Source organism: Pleuronectes platessa, chromosome 14 (assembly GCF_947347685.1).
Source record: "Pleuronectes platessa chromosome 14, fPlePla1.1, whole genome shotgun sequence".
Taxonomy (NCBI): domain Eukaryota; kingdom Metazoa; phylum Chordata; class Actinopteri; order Pleuronectiformes; family Pleuronectidae; genus Pleuronectes; species Pleuronectes platessa.
Genome location: NC_070639.1, coordinates 6,721,465 through 6,741,218, shown reverse-complemented (window position 1 = coordinate 6,741,218; position 19,754 = coordinate 6,721,465). Strand labels below are relative to the sequence as shown.

General features: G+C 39.9%; 1 protein-coding gene across 4 annotated transcripts in view; it reads left to right on the top strand.

Annotated features, from left to right (window-relative positions):
- The first annotated feature begins 3,410 nt into the window (after positions 1–3,410).
- usp9 (ubiquitin specific peptidase 9) overlaps positions 3,411–19,754 on the top strand; it is a 37,044-nt gene continuing 20,700 nt past the window's right edge. For all 4 annotated transcript variants that reach the window (XM_053440308.1, XM_053440307.1, XM_053440306.1 and 1 more), the window contains exons 1-13: positions 3,411–3,934; positions 8,809–9,077; positions 10,641–10,786; positions 12,927–13,006; positions 14,532–14,644; positions 16,176–16,394; positions 17,248–17,363; positions 17,452–17,703; positions 17,808–17,943; positions 18,045–18,197; positions 18,629–18,733; positions 18,903–19,109; positions 19,209–19,345. In XM_053440308.1, the coding sequence (XP_053296283.1) occupies positions 8,976–9,077; positions 10,641–10,786; positions 12,927–13,006; positions 14,532–14,644; positions 16,176–16,394; positions 17,248–17,363; positions 17,452–17,703; positions 17,808–17,943; positions 18,045–18,197; positions 18,629–18,733; positions 18,903–19,109; positions 19,209–19,345 (1,766 nt within the window). In that variant the 5' untranslated portion in view covers positions 3,411–3,934; positions 8,809–8,975. The remainder of the gene's footprint in view (positions 3,935–8,808; positions 9,078–10,640; positions 10,787–12,926; positions 13,007–14,531; positions 14,645–16,175; positions 16,395–17,247; positions 17,364–17,451; positions 17,704–17,807; positions 17,944–18,044; positions 18,198–18,628; positions 18,734–18,902; positions 19,110–19,208; positions 19,346–19,754) is intronic.

The window sequence follows — 19,754 nt, the reverse complement described above, 5'->3', positions numbered from 1 at the left end:
GGTAGACATGCCAGATACCCAAATTAACGTGTAGAAGCACTACAAAAGTGGAATTTTCATAATATGTCCCCTTTAAGGGGGCGCTATTCAGTTATTTGGCCACGTCCATTCCTTAAAACAATATGAATGTCTTGGGCTGTTTTTACACACGTGTAGTTTGAGGGAGATCGAACAAAATACACTGAAGTTACAGCAATTTCGTGTCTCATAGCGATTTGTTGAAATTTTACTCCAAGCAACTAAAACAGCTTTCGACAAAAACTCACAGTTGACATAAGACTATATCGTCAATGTCTTGATGCCCTTCTGAACAAGTTTGACATGGTTGTGGTCAATGGACGAGGAGGATTACATTACACATTATTAAGTGTAAGACGTGCAAAAAACAAGAAATTTCGTGTTGCCACCAGGGGGCGCTGTGATTTTAGGTCATGATTTCTATGTAGATGTTGCGAAGTTGGGGCTCTTGTAATGCATGTCCAGTTTGGAGTCAATTAGACTATGTGTGTCACTGAGATACATAAACCTTGTGTTTTGATGGTGATTCATAAATATTTGATGCCACGCCCCAGTCACACCATGTTGAGTTAGTTTTAATCTTTATCCTGTTAAGATGAAACTCACTGAATCTTAAGCTGATCTGAGTTAAGCTATAGGAGGAGTTTGTTAAAATACAGAACGTGTAAAACGGCTAATATGGCCACAAAATCGGCCTGTTGCGTTATTCAAATTAGTGCCGGGGACTCATTTCCCGTACAGTCATGATACACTTGTGTACCAAATTTCGTGATGATCGGTTAAACCAGAAGGAATTACTTGCTGTTGAGCAATTTTTAATCAAATGAAAAGTGATAGGGCCTCCGCAATGTTGGTGCTCGGGCCCTAATTATGCTTTTTCCCATTTATACAATACAGCGCATGGTCTGATTATGCCACGCCAACATTAAGTCCTAGTACTTGTTTGAACATGAACCTTAGGCATGAATTATCTATCAGTTGGTAACTCGATGTTGCAAAATGCAGTGAAAACATAAGCAACCCCCAAACTGATGGAGAGATGGAGCAGGGACCCCCTACTATATATTGTACAAAATTGTGTTTTGTATTAAACTGGGCCTATGTTCTATAAACATAGCTACCCTGTTATTGTGCATTCAGTTAAGCTATTCAAATAATACACAGGTTCATATATTTATGTTTTTATTTTAAAAATGTGCAAGGTATGGGAGCTGCAGTCGGTGCATTGCTGACTGAAATATAACGTATTCTTCCTCCATTCATTGGTTCGCAATATGTTGAATTAATGTTAATTTCTATTTAAAGACATTTAAATTTGTGGGGAAAAAATTGGTTGAAAAAAGAAATTACTAAAAAAATATGTTGCGACCCCCCTGCGTACCCCTGTTGAAGACCTCTGGTCTAAGACATCAAGCATGCCTTTGATCTATGACTACTGAAACTGTCCCTCGTTCCTCTGATGAAGGCTCCCATTGACTCCCACTCAATTCTTTACTGTCGTTTTTAGTAATTTATGAGTAAACCGTCTGGCGAAAGTCTTCGAAAAGTCAGATCTCACCATTCCCGACTGAGTAGCAATGATGAATTTTTGTGCATGCGTGAAAAAAACTTAGGGAGGAGTAGCGGGACAAAATTTAAGGCAGAAGACCAGGTCTGCTGGTCATTTTAGGAATAGTTGATGTCAACCCCTAGGGGTCGGCGGAAGTACTGCAGGGGGGGTCATATATATGACACTAAACCACTCACCCAATTATGGATCTCTTGCCAGAAAGATCTTCCACAATTGGCTGTGTCCACAAATTTAAATTTCTTCAAATACACATTAACATGAGTACAACATATTGTAGCGAATGGATAAATGGAGGCAGAAGACGTTATCTTTCAGTTACCCGCAAATATACAGATAATTGTCTGAAGTTTGGATTTATCAAAGATATGAGCACTGAATTGTCAGATATCATGGACTCGGTCGTGAAAGTTGTTAATATAGTCAAGAAGAGTGCTTTGCAAACACGTCTTTTCACTAATCTCTGTGCTGCTGAGGGAGAAGAACACACTGCGCTACTTTACCCTTTGAGGTTCGATGGCCATCACTTGGGACAGTGTTGTCATTCCGCACGTCTATTCGTGAGTATTTATTTCTCAAAAAGCGCACAGAGCTGGTTGCACTTTTCAATGACAATGTCAGGGTCACCAAACTTGCATATATTGCTGTTATTTTCGCTGAGCTATGATGAGCCTTTTGCCATTTGCAACCACATATCTTTGCGAAAGTGAATTTTCCTCACCCACCTACCCCCCAAAAAATACAGGTAGAGACTGCAGCCTGAGGCTGATATGACCCTCGGCCTGACAACCTCCATCCATCCAAGGTCAGATAAGTTGTGTGCTACTCATCGGGGTCAGACATCTCCCTAATGTGGGAGTATGTATGCCATCCACAGATGGCCTGAGGATTCACTGTCCCTTCTACACGTATGTCTAAAATAAAAACATGAATCTTTGAATTATTTGAATAGCTCAGTCTTGTAAGCAAGATGTATTTTTATAAATGGCAGTGGCACTGCCATCCTGTACCTTGCACATTTATAAAATAAAAACATGAATATATGAACCTGTGTATTATTTGAATAGCTTAGTATTGAATGTACAATAACAGGGTAGCTATGTTTATACATGGCACTAGGCCCAGTTTAATATAAAACAGTGGGTCCCTGCTCCATCTCTCCATCCGTTTGGGGGTCCTTGGCCTGAAAAACATTGAAGACCGCTGTCTTAGACAGTTGCAAAAGTGAAAGATTTCACCTTTTTCAAGCGGGCCAGTAGCCCCATTAGTATCTAATTCTCTCTCTGTCTCTTTCTCTCTCGCTTAAACCAGCCAGTCTGTTTCTCTCTCTCTCTCTCTCTCTCTCTCTCTCTCTCGAACTAAAACAGTCTCTGGACCCAGCAGGAAGCATGCTGCACACATTCAAAATTTCTTGGGATGAATTTTCTAGTTATATTGTTTGCAGTAATACAAATGCTATTATTCTCCATACAGCTTATCATCATTATTATTATTATTCGTTCTTCATTTCGTCCCACTACTCCTGCAGTTTTTGTTGCACATGCACAAAAAATACATCAGAATTTTGCCAGATGAATCTTCGATGTATTAGACAGTTGCAAGAGGTGAAAGATTTCCACTTTCTTCAGTAGCTTCATTCTCTCAGTCTCTTTTAAACCAGCCAGTCTGTGTGTCTCTCTTTCTCACTCTTAAACCAGTAAGTATGTTTCTTTCTCTCTCTCTCAAACTGAAACAGTCTCTGGACCCGGAAGGAACTACGTTTATATAAAATATTGCACACGTTTTTTATGACCATCCCGGTCGACAGGGGGCGATATAACCAGGTGCCTCGGGTCGCTCAGCCTTTTCTCCTCCTGGTTTTATCCAAGCTACGGATGTAACTTATCCGCTGGAGCCGGAGTCACTTATCGGAATTCAGGGTTTTAAGCCTTTCCATTCAGCAGCCGTTGTGTTTTCCCAACTGCGCTCGGTTGCGGTGCAAACGAGCTCAGTGACAACGCAGCGCGTCGGAGTTCACACACTCTTCAGTCCCGCTTTTACTGAGCTGCATCTGTGTCTGACTGCGCTTCCGCCATGTTGAGTCAAGTTGTGAGTGACTGCTGGGACCGAAGTGACAAGCCCTAGAAATCGGACTAGACAGAGTTAGGGGGGCTGTTACCGCGCCGGTGACGCAGGAAAAACACCCAGAAGCAGAGGGAAAAACCGTAGGAATTAGACCGTTCTGGTAACAGCTTTGTGTCCTGCGAAACTGTCACCGATATAGGCCACGTTTATGTAATATACGACGACACCATCGTTGAAGGCTGGACGGAGCCCGTGGATAGAGGGGGAAGTCATATCAAATTCCTGGTGAGTTGTTAGCTAACTAGCTCGGTGCGCTGCCTGCTGATTGTTAGCTGGCTACCGCTAGCGTCAGCTGGGAGTGGATGCAAGGTAACATAACTGCGTCTTGGTTTCTTGTGTAATTCAGCCGATGGTGGGGTTTTCTCTGTTTGCTGCTGTTCACTGGGTCTTTGACAATGTCAATGCTACTAAACGGCATTTCGTGATATTAACAGTGTGGTTTCATTAGCTCGCCCAGCTACATTCTCTGAAGCCAAGCTAGCGCTAGCTACCCGCAGATTGTCCTCGGCACTGTCTACTTACTACAGAGGAGGAACATTTCCTTTAAACCTGGTATGTTTACAAGTTATTGCAATTTATTTCCCCCTTTGCCACCATTTTTATAATTCACGAATAATGGCTTTGCATAATATACATTGCTGTTAACATTTTATTTCACCCAGGCTTCCCATATTTTATTTTCGATTTGTTTGAGCTAAGTTATAAGTTAGCGTTAGTCGATGCAGGTCAGAACACTCTGTTACATTTCAGGAAATAGACGACTCCCCTGTCACTTGCATATTTATGGTCATCTAAGACGGCTATCTGTGTTAACTTATCCTGAGCGTTGTGATGACAGCTTAACGATATGAATCCTAATATCGCACTATTGGTTTGATAGATGAGAAAATGAATTAGTTGTCGAGTCACATCAAGCAGCCGCTTGTCAAAATAGAAACGTTAGCTGAATGTACCTTCGGCTGCTCACTCGCACGTAAGCTAGCGGCTACATAACGACCACTGTTTATCTGGATGGCTTCTCGTTAGCACGGTCGATGCTCAGCTTGGTTGGCCAACAATAACGTTTGGGGAAGAGATTTTAAATCGATCATGATTTAAGGCATCACACAATTCCTGTGTGTGCTTGAGTTCACCAGTTATGCAGATAAGCTTCGCTGGGCAAGTATAATGTCAGGCCCGAGCGAATATAGAGGCCTCAGCGTAGCGGGCTGTGGACGAGGCCTTCACCGCTGTCTGGGCGGATCGCCTTGCAGGCTAACCGAACGATAGTTGCCGCAGCTAGCTAGCTGCAAGCGCTAACTAACCAAACCAGCTGTTAACGACTGTAAACGTGCCGTTGTGTTATGAACCGTACCTGTCACCGTGTACTGTATGTGCACCTGCACTGTCTGAGAATTGAGGCTGATTCACGGCTTCACACATTTTATTTAATGATGGTGATTTCACCGTCTGTACAATGGTTTTTAAATAACACTGACGTTAACGTTCCAAAGCCGGTTCAGTTTGAAAGGCCGCAGTAGTACGTTAGTCCTAATGGCCTCTGCAGTTAGCGTGTACCTTTTTACACTGATAACACATAACATGTATTTGTGCGTCATAAAGTAATCCACCCTTTCCTGCTCTAGTAGACAGTTAGCTACTGAGTGGCTTTACTGATAGTAGCTCCATACTGTGACATTCAGTTCTCTGCAAGGCAAAGACACTCGCCATACCATGTTTATAATGACCGTAATGAAATATGCCTGAAGTAATGGCTGCAACCTTAATTGAACAAGGGTCTCTTGGTACCTGTGAAATAGGAAATAATGTTGTTTTACTACAGTAAACCCAAACTTAAAGCCTTAACCATTAATCTAATCTGTCTTCTCATTAGAAATGTATTGATGCTCACTAAATATACTTATTGTATCAAATCAGCTTATTTAGTACACCCATGTTAACTTGCTGTTAGACACATGCTTGCAGTTTGTCTTAAGTGTTAATAACAATTGTTATTCTCCAAAAGGACAGATAAGCAGCAGCGTTTATTCTTCATATTCAGACTGTCCAGTTTAGCATTGTCTTATTTATATCTCAAACTTTTGCATAATCGGCATCCACGAAGTCTATTTCAGTTCTCTTCTTATTACCATTCAATTGTTGATCAGGTGAACTCTCGATTTTTCTGGGCTGAAGACACTGTGAAGATGGGCAAAGTACTAGGAATTGAGATCAGATAGACTTTTGAAACTTAGGTCAAATTAATATTGTGATTTTCCACTGAAGCTTCCAGTTTGTTAAATAGCATATAGTATGTCTTAATCTTCTTTCAAATGTTTTATTACTTTTGCTCTGGTGTCAATGTCAGTTTATACAAAATGCATTACTTTCCCACTTTGAACTGGTATATGCAGAAACAGCGCCAACTCTATACCCTAAGTGTTCATTTTGATGACCGGAAGACTGAAGGTTGTGGTGTTGATTACCATGACAATATAATCGGCAAGCAACATATTGTGACATTTCCATTTATGTAATTGGTGGCTTCCAGCATATCACATGATTTGTAATAATTGTGGTTTTAAAATGTCCAATGGTGAGCTCTGTAAGAAAATGGGAACTAATTAACCACCCATAATTGATGAATAGTTTTAAGCTTTGGCTTTTTCTTATGTTGGTACTAAGAAATTTCTGCTCATAAGTTGTACCCAAAAGTCATAGCTCCTTATCCATAGGTCTATCATTGTACTACAATCCTATTTAATCGCAGTATTAATAGACTATTAGTTTTATTTTACACTTTTTTGGATGCTGAAGAATGAAAATACTTTATGGAAACTGAAGCTTTAAGATTGAAATGCACCATATGGTTCATTAAAAACTATTTATTTATCATAAGGGTTTGAGATTGATGAGGGAGTCAAGGCAAGATGTATCATATTTCACCAAATGTCAAAGATATTTAAAGGGCAGCTTCTGTGTTTTCTTCATCGCCATTGGTTTTGATTACATTACACTTTCCAAGTTATTTGGGGATGGCAAGCGATCACAAAAAGGAAGTCACACAAGGATAGAACAACCAGACATCATGCATCCTTAATTTTTGTTTTAAGTTTTATTTTTCAGTTCTGATCTTTGAGAGGCAAACCTTGGGGGACAGATTTAGACGTTTATAGCATAGAAATTGAAATACAAACAACAATAATTAAATGTCCTGTGACAGACATCCTTCACAGCGAGGGTTAACTTTGGTCTGCTTTACTAATAATGGTCATGGATGTACACCCAGTTTTCCTGTGCCATTGTGGAATATTACATCACATAAAGTGGTTTAGATAATCTGGCAAAACTGCTGCAGTTTGGCTTTTAAAAGTCTGATAATTTGACCACTTGTTCTGGCTAGGGATGCATCAATCCGATAACCTACATTGGTCCTATCCTGACTCAATCTGCTTTGATTGGTATCTTTGATAACAAGGCCAAGCTTATTCCATGTTAACGCAAACAATGTTTAAATCAAGCCTAGCGTTGCCTTACACATAAAAGAATGATCCCATTTTCTTTCACACGGTGGGGAATTCATCTTATTAATTTAAAACCGGTAGAAAACTGGTCATCATTTTCCAGATCTCAGCAGTTACTTAGGCAAGCACAATTTTATAGTCAACAATAAAAGTTATGGCCAAAACAACAAAAACATTACCCGGGTTCTGATAAACATAATCTGTGAAGACTAAGTTATTCAATTAGATCATAGAGCCCCTGAGGCAGATTTGTCACATTGAGCATTATAAATATAACTGGCTTGACAATAGATAACTGATTGAATGTGTCCTGTTATAATGCCGGTAATTATTATTAATATTATAATGGTGATGAATTAGCTCAGTCCATCAATAGGGATATATCAGTGAATCATGTGCTAGTTAGAATCAAATGAAGTGCATTATTAATGACTAAACTAATATACTTATCTGAGAAAATTCAAAAAATAAATGGAAAGCAGTGTTTTCACTTCACATAACTTATACAGCATGTACTGGATGTGGTGGGATTTCAGATTAATTCAGGTTGGAAGTTTCATGTGGGTACTGGTACATAATGCTGTATTACTGTTGTGGGTCTGTGTTAGCATGAAGCAACATAATGACAGCCTTAAAAAAATGAAAACAAAATACGGATGATATTGTGCTGCCTTGAAGCACCTTATCCAGAATTGCATTGGCTGTGACAACATGTATTTGTGACAAAGGATGCATCAAGTTTAGAGCCGCTTTGTTATTGTAGAGAGAGACTGGTATTGCCACCAGCTGCTGCAGTCTTGACCCCAGGTCGTTTAATGTACTTTGTCTCTGAAAGAGATGCAGAAATGTCTGTTAAGCTGTTGTCACATTTGAACTTTGGACAATGTCCAGTGTTGCCCTTTAACACCTGCAGCACAGAACTGAAGATTGTCTGTATGGGTAAAGTGTGCAGGGGGGAGCCTAGAAATGTCACAAAAATGCCTACTCGTACAGCTCTGTGAATACTCCGGATATATACCTACTCTCCTCACGCTGGTTCAGTCTGACTTTATGCAGACTTTTCACTAGGGAGCTTAAGTCAAGTCAGTTTTAATGTCCGGTCCAACTGATTCAGACATTTGTGCCAACTCATACAGCTCCTTTATATCATGTTTAGAAATGTTCATGGTTACACTACATTTGTGAAAGAAGCTTTACTAATACAATTTGCCATTTGATCCTTCTTTAAGGTAATTTACTAAAGCATGCAGTTGTGGGAGACCTATATAGTATGTTATTGTGTTGCCGTTGCTGATTTTGGTGTAATTAAGATGTAATGAGGCAGGAAATAAAGGTTTGATTGGTACTGGATATTCTGGATCTAATTGCAATCAAATCAGTGATCTATATCGGCCACTTCAAAGCCTGGTTGCAGCATCCTAATTTATAACACTACACAATTTTAGTTAGGTAGCTAAGTAACAGGCTCAGCCCAAGTCAGTATGAGTTGATTTAAATGGTTATATCTGCCATACAAGATGATAACCATCTGTTAACCTATTTTGCATTTATATGCCATTGGATCAAATCTGACCCTTTTCCCTTTCCCATCTCCAGGTTATGCAATGGTCTCAGCGGCACATCCAGATCTCCAGGTGCTTGTGTCCCTCTCTCGTGTGTTCGGGCTCTCTTCCCTCTGCTTTACAGCTGAGGTGGCTGTGATTTCCCTCCTGGCCAGCGCTCCCTAAGAGGCCAAGATTGCCAAGATCTGCCCTGTGGCGAGCATGACGGCCACCACTCGTGGCTCTCCGGTGGGGGGCAATGACAGTCAGGGCCAGGGCCAGGCACCTGACGCTCAAAGCCAACCCCCACTGCCACAGAACCAGGTCTGCATCCTCTTCCGAGCTCAAACTAAAAATGCAGCCATAGTTTTTTTGGCCTCTTCTTTGAAATGTTGTGAACTTCCTATTGCTTTCATCTAAATCTGTCCTCTTGTATTTGTTTAAAATAGCCGTGCATTACACTTCGTATATGACTCGTTATTATTTAATATAATATTATTATTTAATCAAACAATCTCTGGCAGTTCAGAGACTGCAGCGCAGTTATTTAACAGATCTATTGCTCGTACCTAACTGCACACAGGTGCCCAAAGGGAGGGGAGGAGGGAGCGGAAAAGGGGGAGAAGAGAGTGAAGGAGAGGCATCAATGAACAGAGCCTCTTGAGTGATGGATAAAGGATATGTGTGTGTCTTTGTGCATGTGCATTTGCAGGCCTGTGTTGGTTAGAGATGAGCCTTGGTAAGACGTGAGAGGCAAGCTGCCTATGTAGGTCAGCCAAGCAGAAGGAGTCTTCACCACACACCCCCACATTTCATATTTCTCAGTTGTGCATCTCTTTTCACTATGTGTATCCCAATTTTACTCTCCCACTACCACTGATGTTCAAGATGAGGACAGCCGTAATGAAAGGAATGGTCACATCAGTCCTAAAATACACATTCAGAAATGCAGCTTGTGTGTTTCTCGGACACTCTTGCATCCAAATCTTCTATTTGACAGTTGTAACATAGATACACGCACATACTAACACATTTATTCTTTATACTTTTTGTTCTGTATATCCAGCCTCAAGAGATAAGAATATAAATGGATTTGTTTATGTGCCTGTCTGGAGAGACATACCTGCTTCTTTATACCTGAATGCATGTTCAGCTTTCTAATAGAACCATATAAACTCTACACCCATACAAAAGGGAGCCTTGCCTTTTCACGTGCATATGTCTATGGAAAGAAGTTTATACAACTGCATAAAACGTTTTTTGTTTTTTTATATTGTATCTTTGAGGGAAAAAAATAGTCTGTCTAATGCATTGAGATCTAGCCCATTCAGGCGGTTTTACAATGGTGGATCAGTATCAGATACATTAAGATATGATCCTTTCGTTTATTTGCTCTTGGTACACCCATGATGAAAATGCCCCTCTATGCTCCATTAAAATGTACAATCACACAATCTTGATAATAAATGACCAGTTGTGCAAGCATATTAAATTAACAGCAAACTGGATTGTAATGAGTGTATAATGAGCATTAAAGCTTAAGTGGGGCCTCTAGCTGCTCCATAAACTTAAAGTATTGTTTAATTATGAATTGATTGAAGAATATTGCTATCAAAGCAATCAGTAAATATTTACTTATTACTTCACATTGTTCATACATTTAATTTACTTGTTAGTTACAACAATGCACTGAGCACAGGATTCACAAAAGCTTGAGATGCACAAAAGAATCTTATGAAATTTATGTGAAATTTGCTTCGTAGAATAGCTTTTTTTTAAAGTTATTTTCTTGGGACTTGTTTTGAAAAAGTATTTCTCAGATTTTGTTTATATGATACATCCACAGAGATCGATATATATTCTTAGAATTTGTCTTTTTGCCTTTAGACGTCATCTCCTAACTCATCTAATGAGAACTCTCCAGTGAGCCCACCAGATGAGCAGGGTCAGGAGGATGGGCCCCCTCAGCTGGAAGAGGAGGAGCCTGCTTTCCCTCACACTGACCTAGCAAAGCTGGATGATATGATCAACAGGTATTTTACCCGCATGCTAAACCGAATTAATTATGTTAAGCATCACACATTCACATTTGCAAGCAGAGAACGTCAAATGCCAACCGATAAATTTGTTCGCCGAATTAGAATGCAGTATTCAGGTTGCAACACGGTTTGGGGTTGTTTTTTTGCGCTTTAGAAAATAACCGCTGTGAAACATTACGGTTTTTGTTTTCCTGTTTGTGTTCATTTTCAGTGCTCCCTCTCTTCATTCAGCATGTGTAGGTCTCTTGACCCCTGTTTCTGTCTCTCTCTGCCTCTTCTCTCTTGTTGAGTCTGGAAGAGACAGTCTTTAAAAGTGTGTGAAAATGTTACTTTAAAACCTCAAAGAATACTTGTGTAAAGCTGATTTCCCATCCCCACAGCAGCACAACATCGTTATGGTGTGAACCTTAAGTTGATCCTGTAAACCGGGAAATGGAGAAGAATAATGGCTCAAACATATTTTCTCTTTATGTTCATACCACGGTGATGTTTTGCTGCTGATCCATGTGAAATCACCTTAACAGTTTGCAGCTAACAGTCTCTGGAGGCTTTAATGCATTAATGTCTTAACACATTTTTGACGACTTGTCTCTGCTCTCTTAGCAATGTTTGTCTCCGCCATTTTTAAACATTGATTCCAGAGAGGAGATGACTAGGTCACGTGAGGGAGACGCTGTCACATTGGGTGCCTTGCATTATAACTGACCAGACTAATCGATGACTAAATTAGTTGCCAGCTGTTTTTATTATCAATTCTAATAGATTAAATCAATAAGTTGTTTCAACCCTAATTTCCATGCTGTGGGAATTTACCTGGTGCTGCAGAGGAGGGGCAAAGCTGCAAACTGTTGACTGGCACAAAACTATAAGTTGAAGAGCTTATGTTATTATGAGAAATATAATTAAAATATTGGTTCATTTCGAAACTTACGTTTTTCAGTTTCTAATAATGGAGGCCAATTGCTGTTTGTGTGAACTCAAAGTTTGTCAAATTGTCTATTGATTGTAGAGTTCAGGAATCATTTTGACAAAAGTTGTAAGTAGGGCTGCTCGATTAATCGAAATTTAATCGTGATTACGATTATGGGGTCAAACGATCTCCAAACTACTATAATCGAGTTGAAACGATTATTTGGCATTTTGCATGCGCAATTCAGTCCTTCCCCCAAAGCATTCAGCGGCCCAGCTGACTGGCTCTCACTCTCAAGCAGCTGTTAAGTGAAGGAGGCGAGTTGTGTGTGTGGTGACCGGCGGTGAAAAAAACAGCGCGAGTGGGGAAAAGCAGGGAGGGCAGCAGCAGACCATGTAGCTGCCGCGCCGCGCACCGCTATTATCAAGCGCGCTGCCGCCTGGCTGTTCAGACCGGTCAGACCGGACCCGCATTTCTCCGCGTCGGTCATAGTGTTAGGGTTGCCATCATTAATGTTTTGAATAACCGGCCCCGATATCCTGGTTTCACGGAGGAATAAGACACGCAGCCCTCATCGGTGTTTACCGGAACCGGAAGTAAAACAAAAATAAAGCATAGACTTCAGAATAAGGGCACATATTAATAATTGTTTAAATATCGTGATTTTGATATTGTCCAAAATAATCGTGATTATGATTTTTTCCATAATCGAGCAGCCCTAGTTGTTAGTCAAGATGTTAAAGGATTTAGAGATGTTCTGGTTCGTTTTAAGATGTAAAATCTTTTGAGTCCAAGGTCAATCCCAGTTTGGATGATAAACTCATTTCTTGGGTGAATTAATAGGATAACAAATGTGAAAAACAGCAGTTTCCCCACAATTATTATTAGTATTATTTCTGTGATCCCGGCTGCTCAGCAGTATAGTTGTCAGCTCAAAACATTTCCATGGCTATTACTAACTTTGAGAAATGAATCGCAATACTTACTAATTAACCTACATTATGGGGCAGTCTACTCTTCCCAAAATGCATGTAGGGCAGGTCTATGCCTAATTTCATTCCTATTTGGAACCAATAAACACACCTGTCTTTGAAATAATATCTTTCCAAAGGTGTTTTATTCTCAATCTTGTTAATAATGTGAGAAGAGTTTGAGGGGTGTATCGCTTTTATTATTTTTATAATTGTTGCCATTTCTTTAAATTATTTAAATTTTTTCTTTCAGGCCTCGTTGGGTTGTTCCAGTTTTGCCAAAAGGAGAGTTGGAAGTCCTTTTGGAAGCTGCTATAGACCTGAGTAAAAAAGGTAGGACTGTGCTGAATGATCTGTCCTGTCTGAGATAGTACAGGAATTGCTTTTTAATGCTAATCGGGTTCTTGGCAATCATCATGAATTTATTTGAAAGTGTTGAATAGGGCTCATCAATTCTTTTTGATAATCATCACTCAAAAGTCCTCCCCCCCCCCCCCCCCCCCCCCCCCCCCCCGTATAATATCACAGGAACACAGCTCCTGCCAAGGTCATTTGTCGACTAAAACCTTTATGAATGATATTAAAAATCTTTTTTTTGTTTTTGCTTTTACTTCTCGTACACAGCTATGTTTTCACAGCCCTGCCATAGACTTGGCTGCTAGCCTTGTTTAGCATAAAAAACTGCTTTGCCTGATGAAACTTCTTACCTGCACGTGACCAGAACTAACATAGACATGGCCCACAGACCCTAGACTGAGGTACAGCAGAAATATTGCTAACGCTACTGCTGATTAACAGGGCACTAGTCGGAATGTGGCCCGTATAATCAAGCATATAAGAATGGCAAAGACTGAAAATCTAACTATGGCTGACGCAGCTGTCACAGAGCTCTAGGGCTGTTGCCAGTTTCCTCTCTACGCATCCATGTAATATGAGGATTATTATCTACACTGGGTCTTTTGACATTCTACAAAGGAAAGGGTACTCTGACTTCCTGAAAAGACAAACAGCCACTGGAGAAACTGTTTATTCATCTCAGGCCACATTCCAACTGTAAGTTAATGAATTGAATCTTTTAGCAAACTCCTTGGCCTACATACATGGGTGACATCTGCATCTAGATGGGATATAATTGACTATTTCATTATCTTTTGGATTTGTAAAGTCTGTACTTAGAACTGACGTTTATCCAAACATCACTGCATCCAGGCTATCTGCTGCCAACCTATGTAATGCTCTTGGGATGCCATAGTCAAAGCAGATAAGCGTGTGGGTAAGCGTGAAGGACAGCGCAAACAGACAGACTGCCTGTATCTCTTTCCATCATCACCTGACCCTCTGCTCCACATCACCCAAGCGTTAAGAAAGTGTCTCTGTCCCAATCATGCTCCTCCCCTTTAACACACTCGCCTATCAGAAGCCAGTTAAGCTATTGCGCTAAATCCTGTCAAATGGATGAACTTTTAAACAGCAGTAACCACAGATGGCATCACTCAGGTGTCTCCCAGGGATAAAATAAAACCCATACTGCTTCCTCAAAGAAACCAGAAAACATTTGTCCCACAGGTTACAATCCAATCTGGCCCCAAAGAAGAGCGATTAAAGTCAGTGCTGATCTGTAATGTGTAGTTATGGACCAACCTCCTACCACCATGACAACATCACAAGGATTAACTGTTTTCCGTATCAATAGTCACTTAAAAACTTGAACATGTATTTAGATCTATGCCTTTGCATTGCCTTGTGTCTGAATGATACTGCATAAATGAGCTTGCCTTGCGTTTTGGCGTATTTCTTCAGGCTGAATGTTTTACTGAATTTTATAAGAATGCTAAATGAGGGATGTCTTTCCTTGCAGGACTGGATGTGAAGTGTGAGGCATGTCAGAGGTTTTTCCGAGATGGTCTGACCATCTCTTTCACAAAGATCCTGACAGACGAGGCAGTTAGTGGCTGGAAATTTGAGATTCATGTGAGTCCTGATTTTTGCTCTGTATTTTGGTCAATGACACAAAAGTTTCTTTAAGCCATGGCATCCATTCTAACGGTCCACCCTGCTGGGCTTTTGACGAAGCAGATAAGATGGATATGTTTTGCATATGTAACCCACACAATCTCTATTTTAGAGGTAAGACTGAAAACGGATAACCATCTTTCGAATTTGGCCTGATTTCTGTTCCAACAGAGCACAACTACGACTCAATACGAGTTATTATGCAAGCGATCAAAGTTGTAATGGTCAACATAAATCTATATTTTTGTGTGATGGCATGGGCAGCATAGTATTCTTAGCTTTATTTGTAATTTAAAATGTTATTTCTTATTGGATGCATATTGTTCAGATTGGGATCTTTCCTATGAATTGAGTTTTCTGTTAAGATTATGTGGAGCTGAGAGAAACAGGCAAAGGCAGCCGTGATCAATTGTGTTTTTTGTAAGAAGTCACTGAGGCTGGTCTTTTGTGCTGTATTGTGATATTGATCTCTGGAACCTTTTCATGATAAACCAGTGAGACAGACAAGGAAGTTAAAGAGCAAAATTTTGATTTTGTCACTTTAAATCATGATGATTAGGTTTTTATCAAATTTTATTCTAGCACATTGTACAGGGTTGTTACTTAACCATGGGTCATTTGATTTATTCTCATCATTGACTCAAATGTTAAGGAACAAAAAGCCCCTCTGGTTTTTTACGATGAGCCGGTCCAATATTGATTACACATTTCTGGTTACTTCAGAGCTGCAAACCAGTCGAGGCGTACTGGAGGAGCAGCTGATTTTAGTTGTAATGTTACTGGGTAGAGACTTAAATAAATTTCTCTGGAAATCGTAAGTAGAAGCGTAGGTGATCTTTCCTATACTATAACTAATAACTATAACACATTGTTTTAACAAACAATCATGATCCACAATCTGAACTATGCCCTTTATTCTCACTGTTAAAATGTGCTATTTAGAATATTCAATAGTACTATTGACATTTGTCACCAAGATTTCAGACGTTAATTAAGGCACCAAAATAAGACTTGACAGGTAATCTATTTTAGGAGTTCTAGTCTGTATCAGCGTCTCTGTCAAGACCTGCTTAACTGCAGGGCAGAACCATGAATAATAAAGAATATCTCATATTCCCAGGTATCGTGAACGTTATAAATATCAAGTGTTTAACTAACAAAATAATGCATTGACCAATAGGTTGCAGCTCTTATGTGTTTATCATAGTATATTGTGAAATCTCTCGCGAGTCACATTTTATAACGTTTTATTTTTTCCTTCTATAGCATCCAATATTGTGAAACCGTGATATTTTCTCCGACAATAATCTTATCGTAAATATCATGACCTCCCTAATTGCAATTCTTCTTGTGTGTAAAACATATGTGTCATTTGATCAAACTGCGAAGTTGTTTTCATCAGCGAGATTTTCCTGCCAGCCTTGGGGTTCTCTCTCTGTCTAATAGTCAATATTTACATTTTCTCCCACCTAAAAACCTTCCTCTACAGAGGTGTATTATCAATAACACACACCGATTGGTGGAGTTGTGTGTGGCCAAGCTCTCTCAGGACTGGTTCCCTCTACTAGAGCTTCTGGCCATGGCCGCCAACCCTCACTGCAAGTTCCACATCTATAATGGCACACGGCCCTCTGAGACGGTCCCCGCTGGAGCACAGCTGGCTGACGACGAGCTCTTTGCCCGACCACCAGACCCACGATCTCCCAAGGTGAATCACTGTGATGAATGCCCAAAGATAGGAATGGAACTTTTGACTCCTGAACTTTTCTCTCCAAAATGTTTCTCATAACTCCTCGTCTTACAAATTATGATCCAATTATTGTTTGAAATACACTCTTGACAGTCTAGATTGTGCACGTTATTACTTGATTAATTTGAGATAAATACTCACTATTTCGGTGTGTCGAAAGAAGTATCGACAGCGTGTCGACAGGAGTTTTCCTAATCTGAATGACAGTTAGCCAGTCTCTCTTCCTTGTTAGCTAAATCCATAGAGAAGTATTTTAGTTTAGCCTTTGGGGCCATGAGAGATTAAGACAGTCCTTTGTCCTGTGTAAAAGTGAGAAGATAAAAAATAACTAAAAGTCTATAATATGCATGCATATTGTGTAAAAGAGGTGTATACTCAAGAGAATAGGAATTTTACAGTGAAAGAGTGATGAATGTAGCGTGGGCATGGGGTCAGTATGAACTGTACTGCAGCACTGCTCACTGTCTGCCTCTGCTGGCAGGGGGCCCAGGACTAAATAGGGCGTCATTGTGTTAGGGCAGATTTTACCAGTGTCTTTTATTTTTTATTAATAAGTTTGACATCCAACCAGCCACTCTTAAACATGTAACTACATCGCAACTACTTTATAAACTTAACATTATGATTGGCTAAAAAACAGGCTTTTTAAAATGTCCCCCTTTTAAAAAAAAAAAAAAAAAAAAAAAAAGATCTATTCCGAAAAGCCTGGACTCTCATTCTCAGAACGGACTCATTTTAGGGGGAGGGACTTGATCATTTATTTTACTTATTTAAAACTAATCCTTTTTTCTCTCTTGTTTCCTATTCACAGGGATGGTTAGTGGACCTGATAAACAAATTTGGCACGTTAAACGGGTTTCAAATGTTGCACGATCGCTTCATGAGCGGCCAAGCACTGAACGTCCAGATCATCGCTGCACTTATCAAGTGAGAATGAAAATGATTTCGGCGTGCTTTTGTGTAGTGGTCACCTTACAAGTTTTCGTTAACTGATTTTGTCTTCTTTTCATTACAGGCCTTTCGGCCAGTGTTATGAGTTCCTCACATTGCACACGGTAAAGAAGTACTTCCTTCCAGTCATTGAGATGGTTCCTCAGTTTCTAGAGAATCTCACAGATGAGGAGCTGAAGAAAGAGGCAAAGAATGAAGCCAAAAACGACGCACTGTCCATGATAATCAAGTCTCTGAAGAATCTGGCTTCTCGTGTACCGGGGCAGGAGGAGACCGTGAAGAATTTAGAGATTTTTAGGTTAAAAATGATTCTTAGGTAAGTAAAGTCTTAATCTAAATTATTTTCATCTGATCAAGGTTTTCCATCAAATTGCTGTACAGTTATTATTCTGACTTTATCAAACTCTCATTCATCAACAGGTTATTGCAAATTTCTTCTTTTAATGGCAAAATGAATGCACTAAATGAAGTTAACAAGGTGATCTCCAGTGTGTCCTACTACACTCATCGGCATAACCCTGAGGAGGAGGAGTGGCTGACTGCAGAGCGCATGGCGGTAAACTCACCACAGCTCTTTACTATTGTATTGCATCTTAACAACCTCTTTTTTTCCCCTAAAAATCCATTTCTCCTTTATGTCGCTTCACTCTACACCAGGAGTGGATCCAGCAGAACCACATCCTGTCCATTGTGCTCAGGGACAGTTTGCACCAGCCGCAGTATGTCGAGAAACTGGAGAAGATCCTTCGCTTTGTTATCAAAGAGAAAGCTCTTACAATGCAGGATCTGGATAATATCTGGGCTGCACAGGTAAACTGATCAGCCTTTAAAGTAGCAAATGCCCATTAACGGAGGATAAACGTTCAGAATGTTGTAAGATTTTATATGTAACATTTTAATGACCTGACAGAGGCAAATACTTGTTTTTCCCGATTCATGTATTTATTTTATGTTAAATTGTAAACAGGCTAAATTTGATAAAGCCTTAAATAGAATACACATTAAAAAAAGTGGGATTTGCAGGAGAAGTTTAAATTTAATGGGAAATGGTTGAATTAAGGTCTAAATTTCTTGTAACTGAAACACAACTGCATATTGTAAATTTCGAACACAACTCCTACTTCTAATCACCATTTGTCAACATTGCAACTGCAGCACAACCCTGCGTGGCTGAAATGTTGTGTGTATTTTAGATCTATTTCCTTAACACAGCATGGTGGTTGTTGTCTGTGCATCTGCAGGCTGGTAAGCATGAGGCTATTGTGAAGAATGTCCATGACCTCCTGGCCAAGCTGGCATGGGACTTCTCACCTGAGCAGCTCGATCACCTCTTTGACTGTTTCAAGGTGAGTAAGAGTTGCTGTTATCAGTCAGTGTTATAAAGACTTTTTGTACACAGTGTACTGATTGTCTGAACTCTGGTTTAAGTACATTGCAGTTTAATTCTTACATCACAACAGCGTTCGGCTGTAGCCTCTATTTTAACTTTTGGACTTGGTTCTTGGTCTTGTGCAGGCAAGCTGGACCAATGCCAGCAAGAAGCAGCGTGAAAAGCTGCTGGAACTTATCCGGCGCTTGGCTGAGGATGATAAGGATGGTGTGATGGCCCACAAGGTCCTCAATCTGCTGTGGAACCTGGCACACAGCGATGATGTGCCTGTAGACATCATGGACCAGGCTCTTAGTGCTCACATCAAGATATTGGATTACAGTTGCTCACAGGTACATGTGGGGGTGATGTTGGTGAATGTGTTTAAAAGCATGTAAAATAACAGAGAGCTTATTAAACTCCAATTACTGATGTTTAATTTTCACTTACAGGACAGAGACACACAGAAAATCCAATGGATAGATCGCTTCATAGAGGAACTACGGACCAACGATAAATGGGTGATCCCTGCCCTGAAGCAAATCAGAGAAATCTGTAGCCTCTTTGGTGAAGCTCCTCAAAACCTTAGGTAAGCTCATGATAGAAATCAATTTTATACTGCAGAAACATACAGGAGGTTTATCACATGTTGGCAAGTATGAAGCATTTATTTTATCATAATTTTTTTAAGTGTTTACTCAGAATTCTTTGTATTTATTTTGTACATAATGCATGAAAACCCATGATAAAGACACTCATCATGTTTTAACTTTCTGACATTTCTTGCATTTATGACACTTGCGGCTGAGGCATGCCAACTTTTATGTTTTTATGTCCAGCACAGTAGGTTATGTGAGAAGTTAAGTGTCCTCAACAGATCAGCAAATTTTCACAGTAGACAAATTAACCATCAGTGCTAACCACAGGGCCGAGCAGCACACTAAACATTTACTACATTTTCTCTCACTGAATTTAAACTTTGCTCTTAACTACTAGAC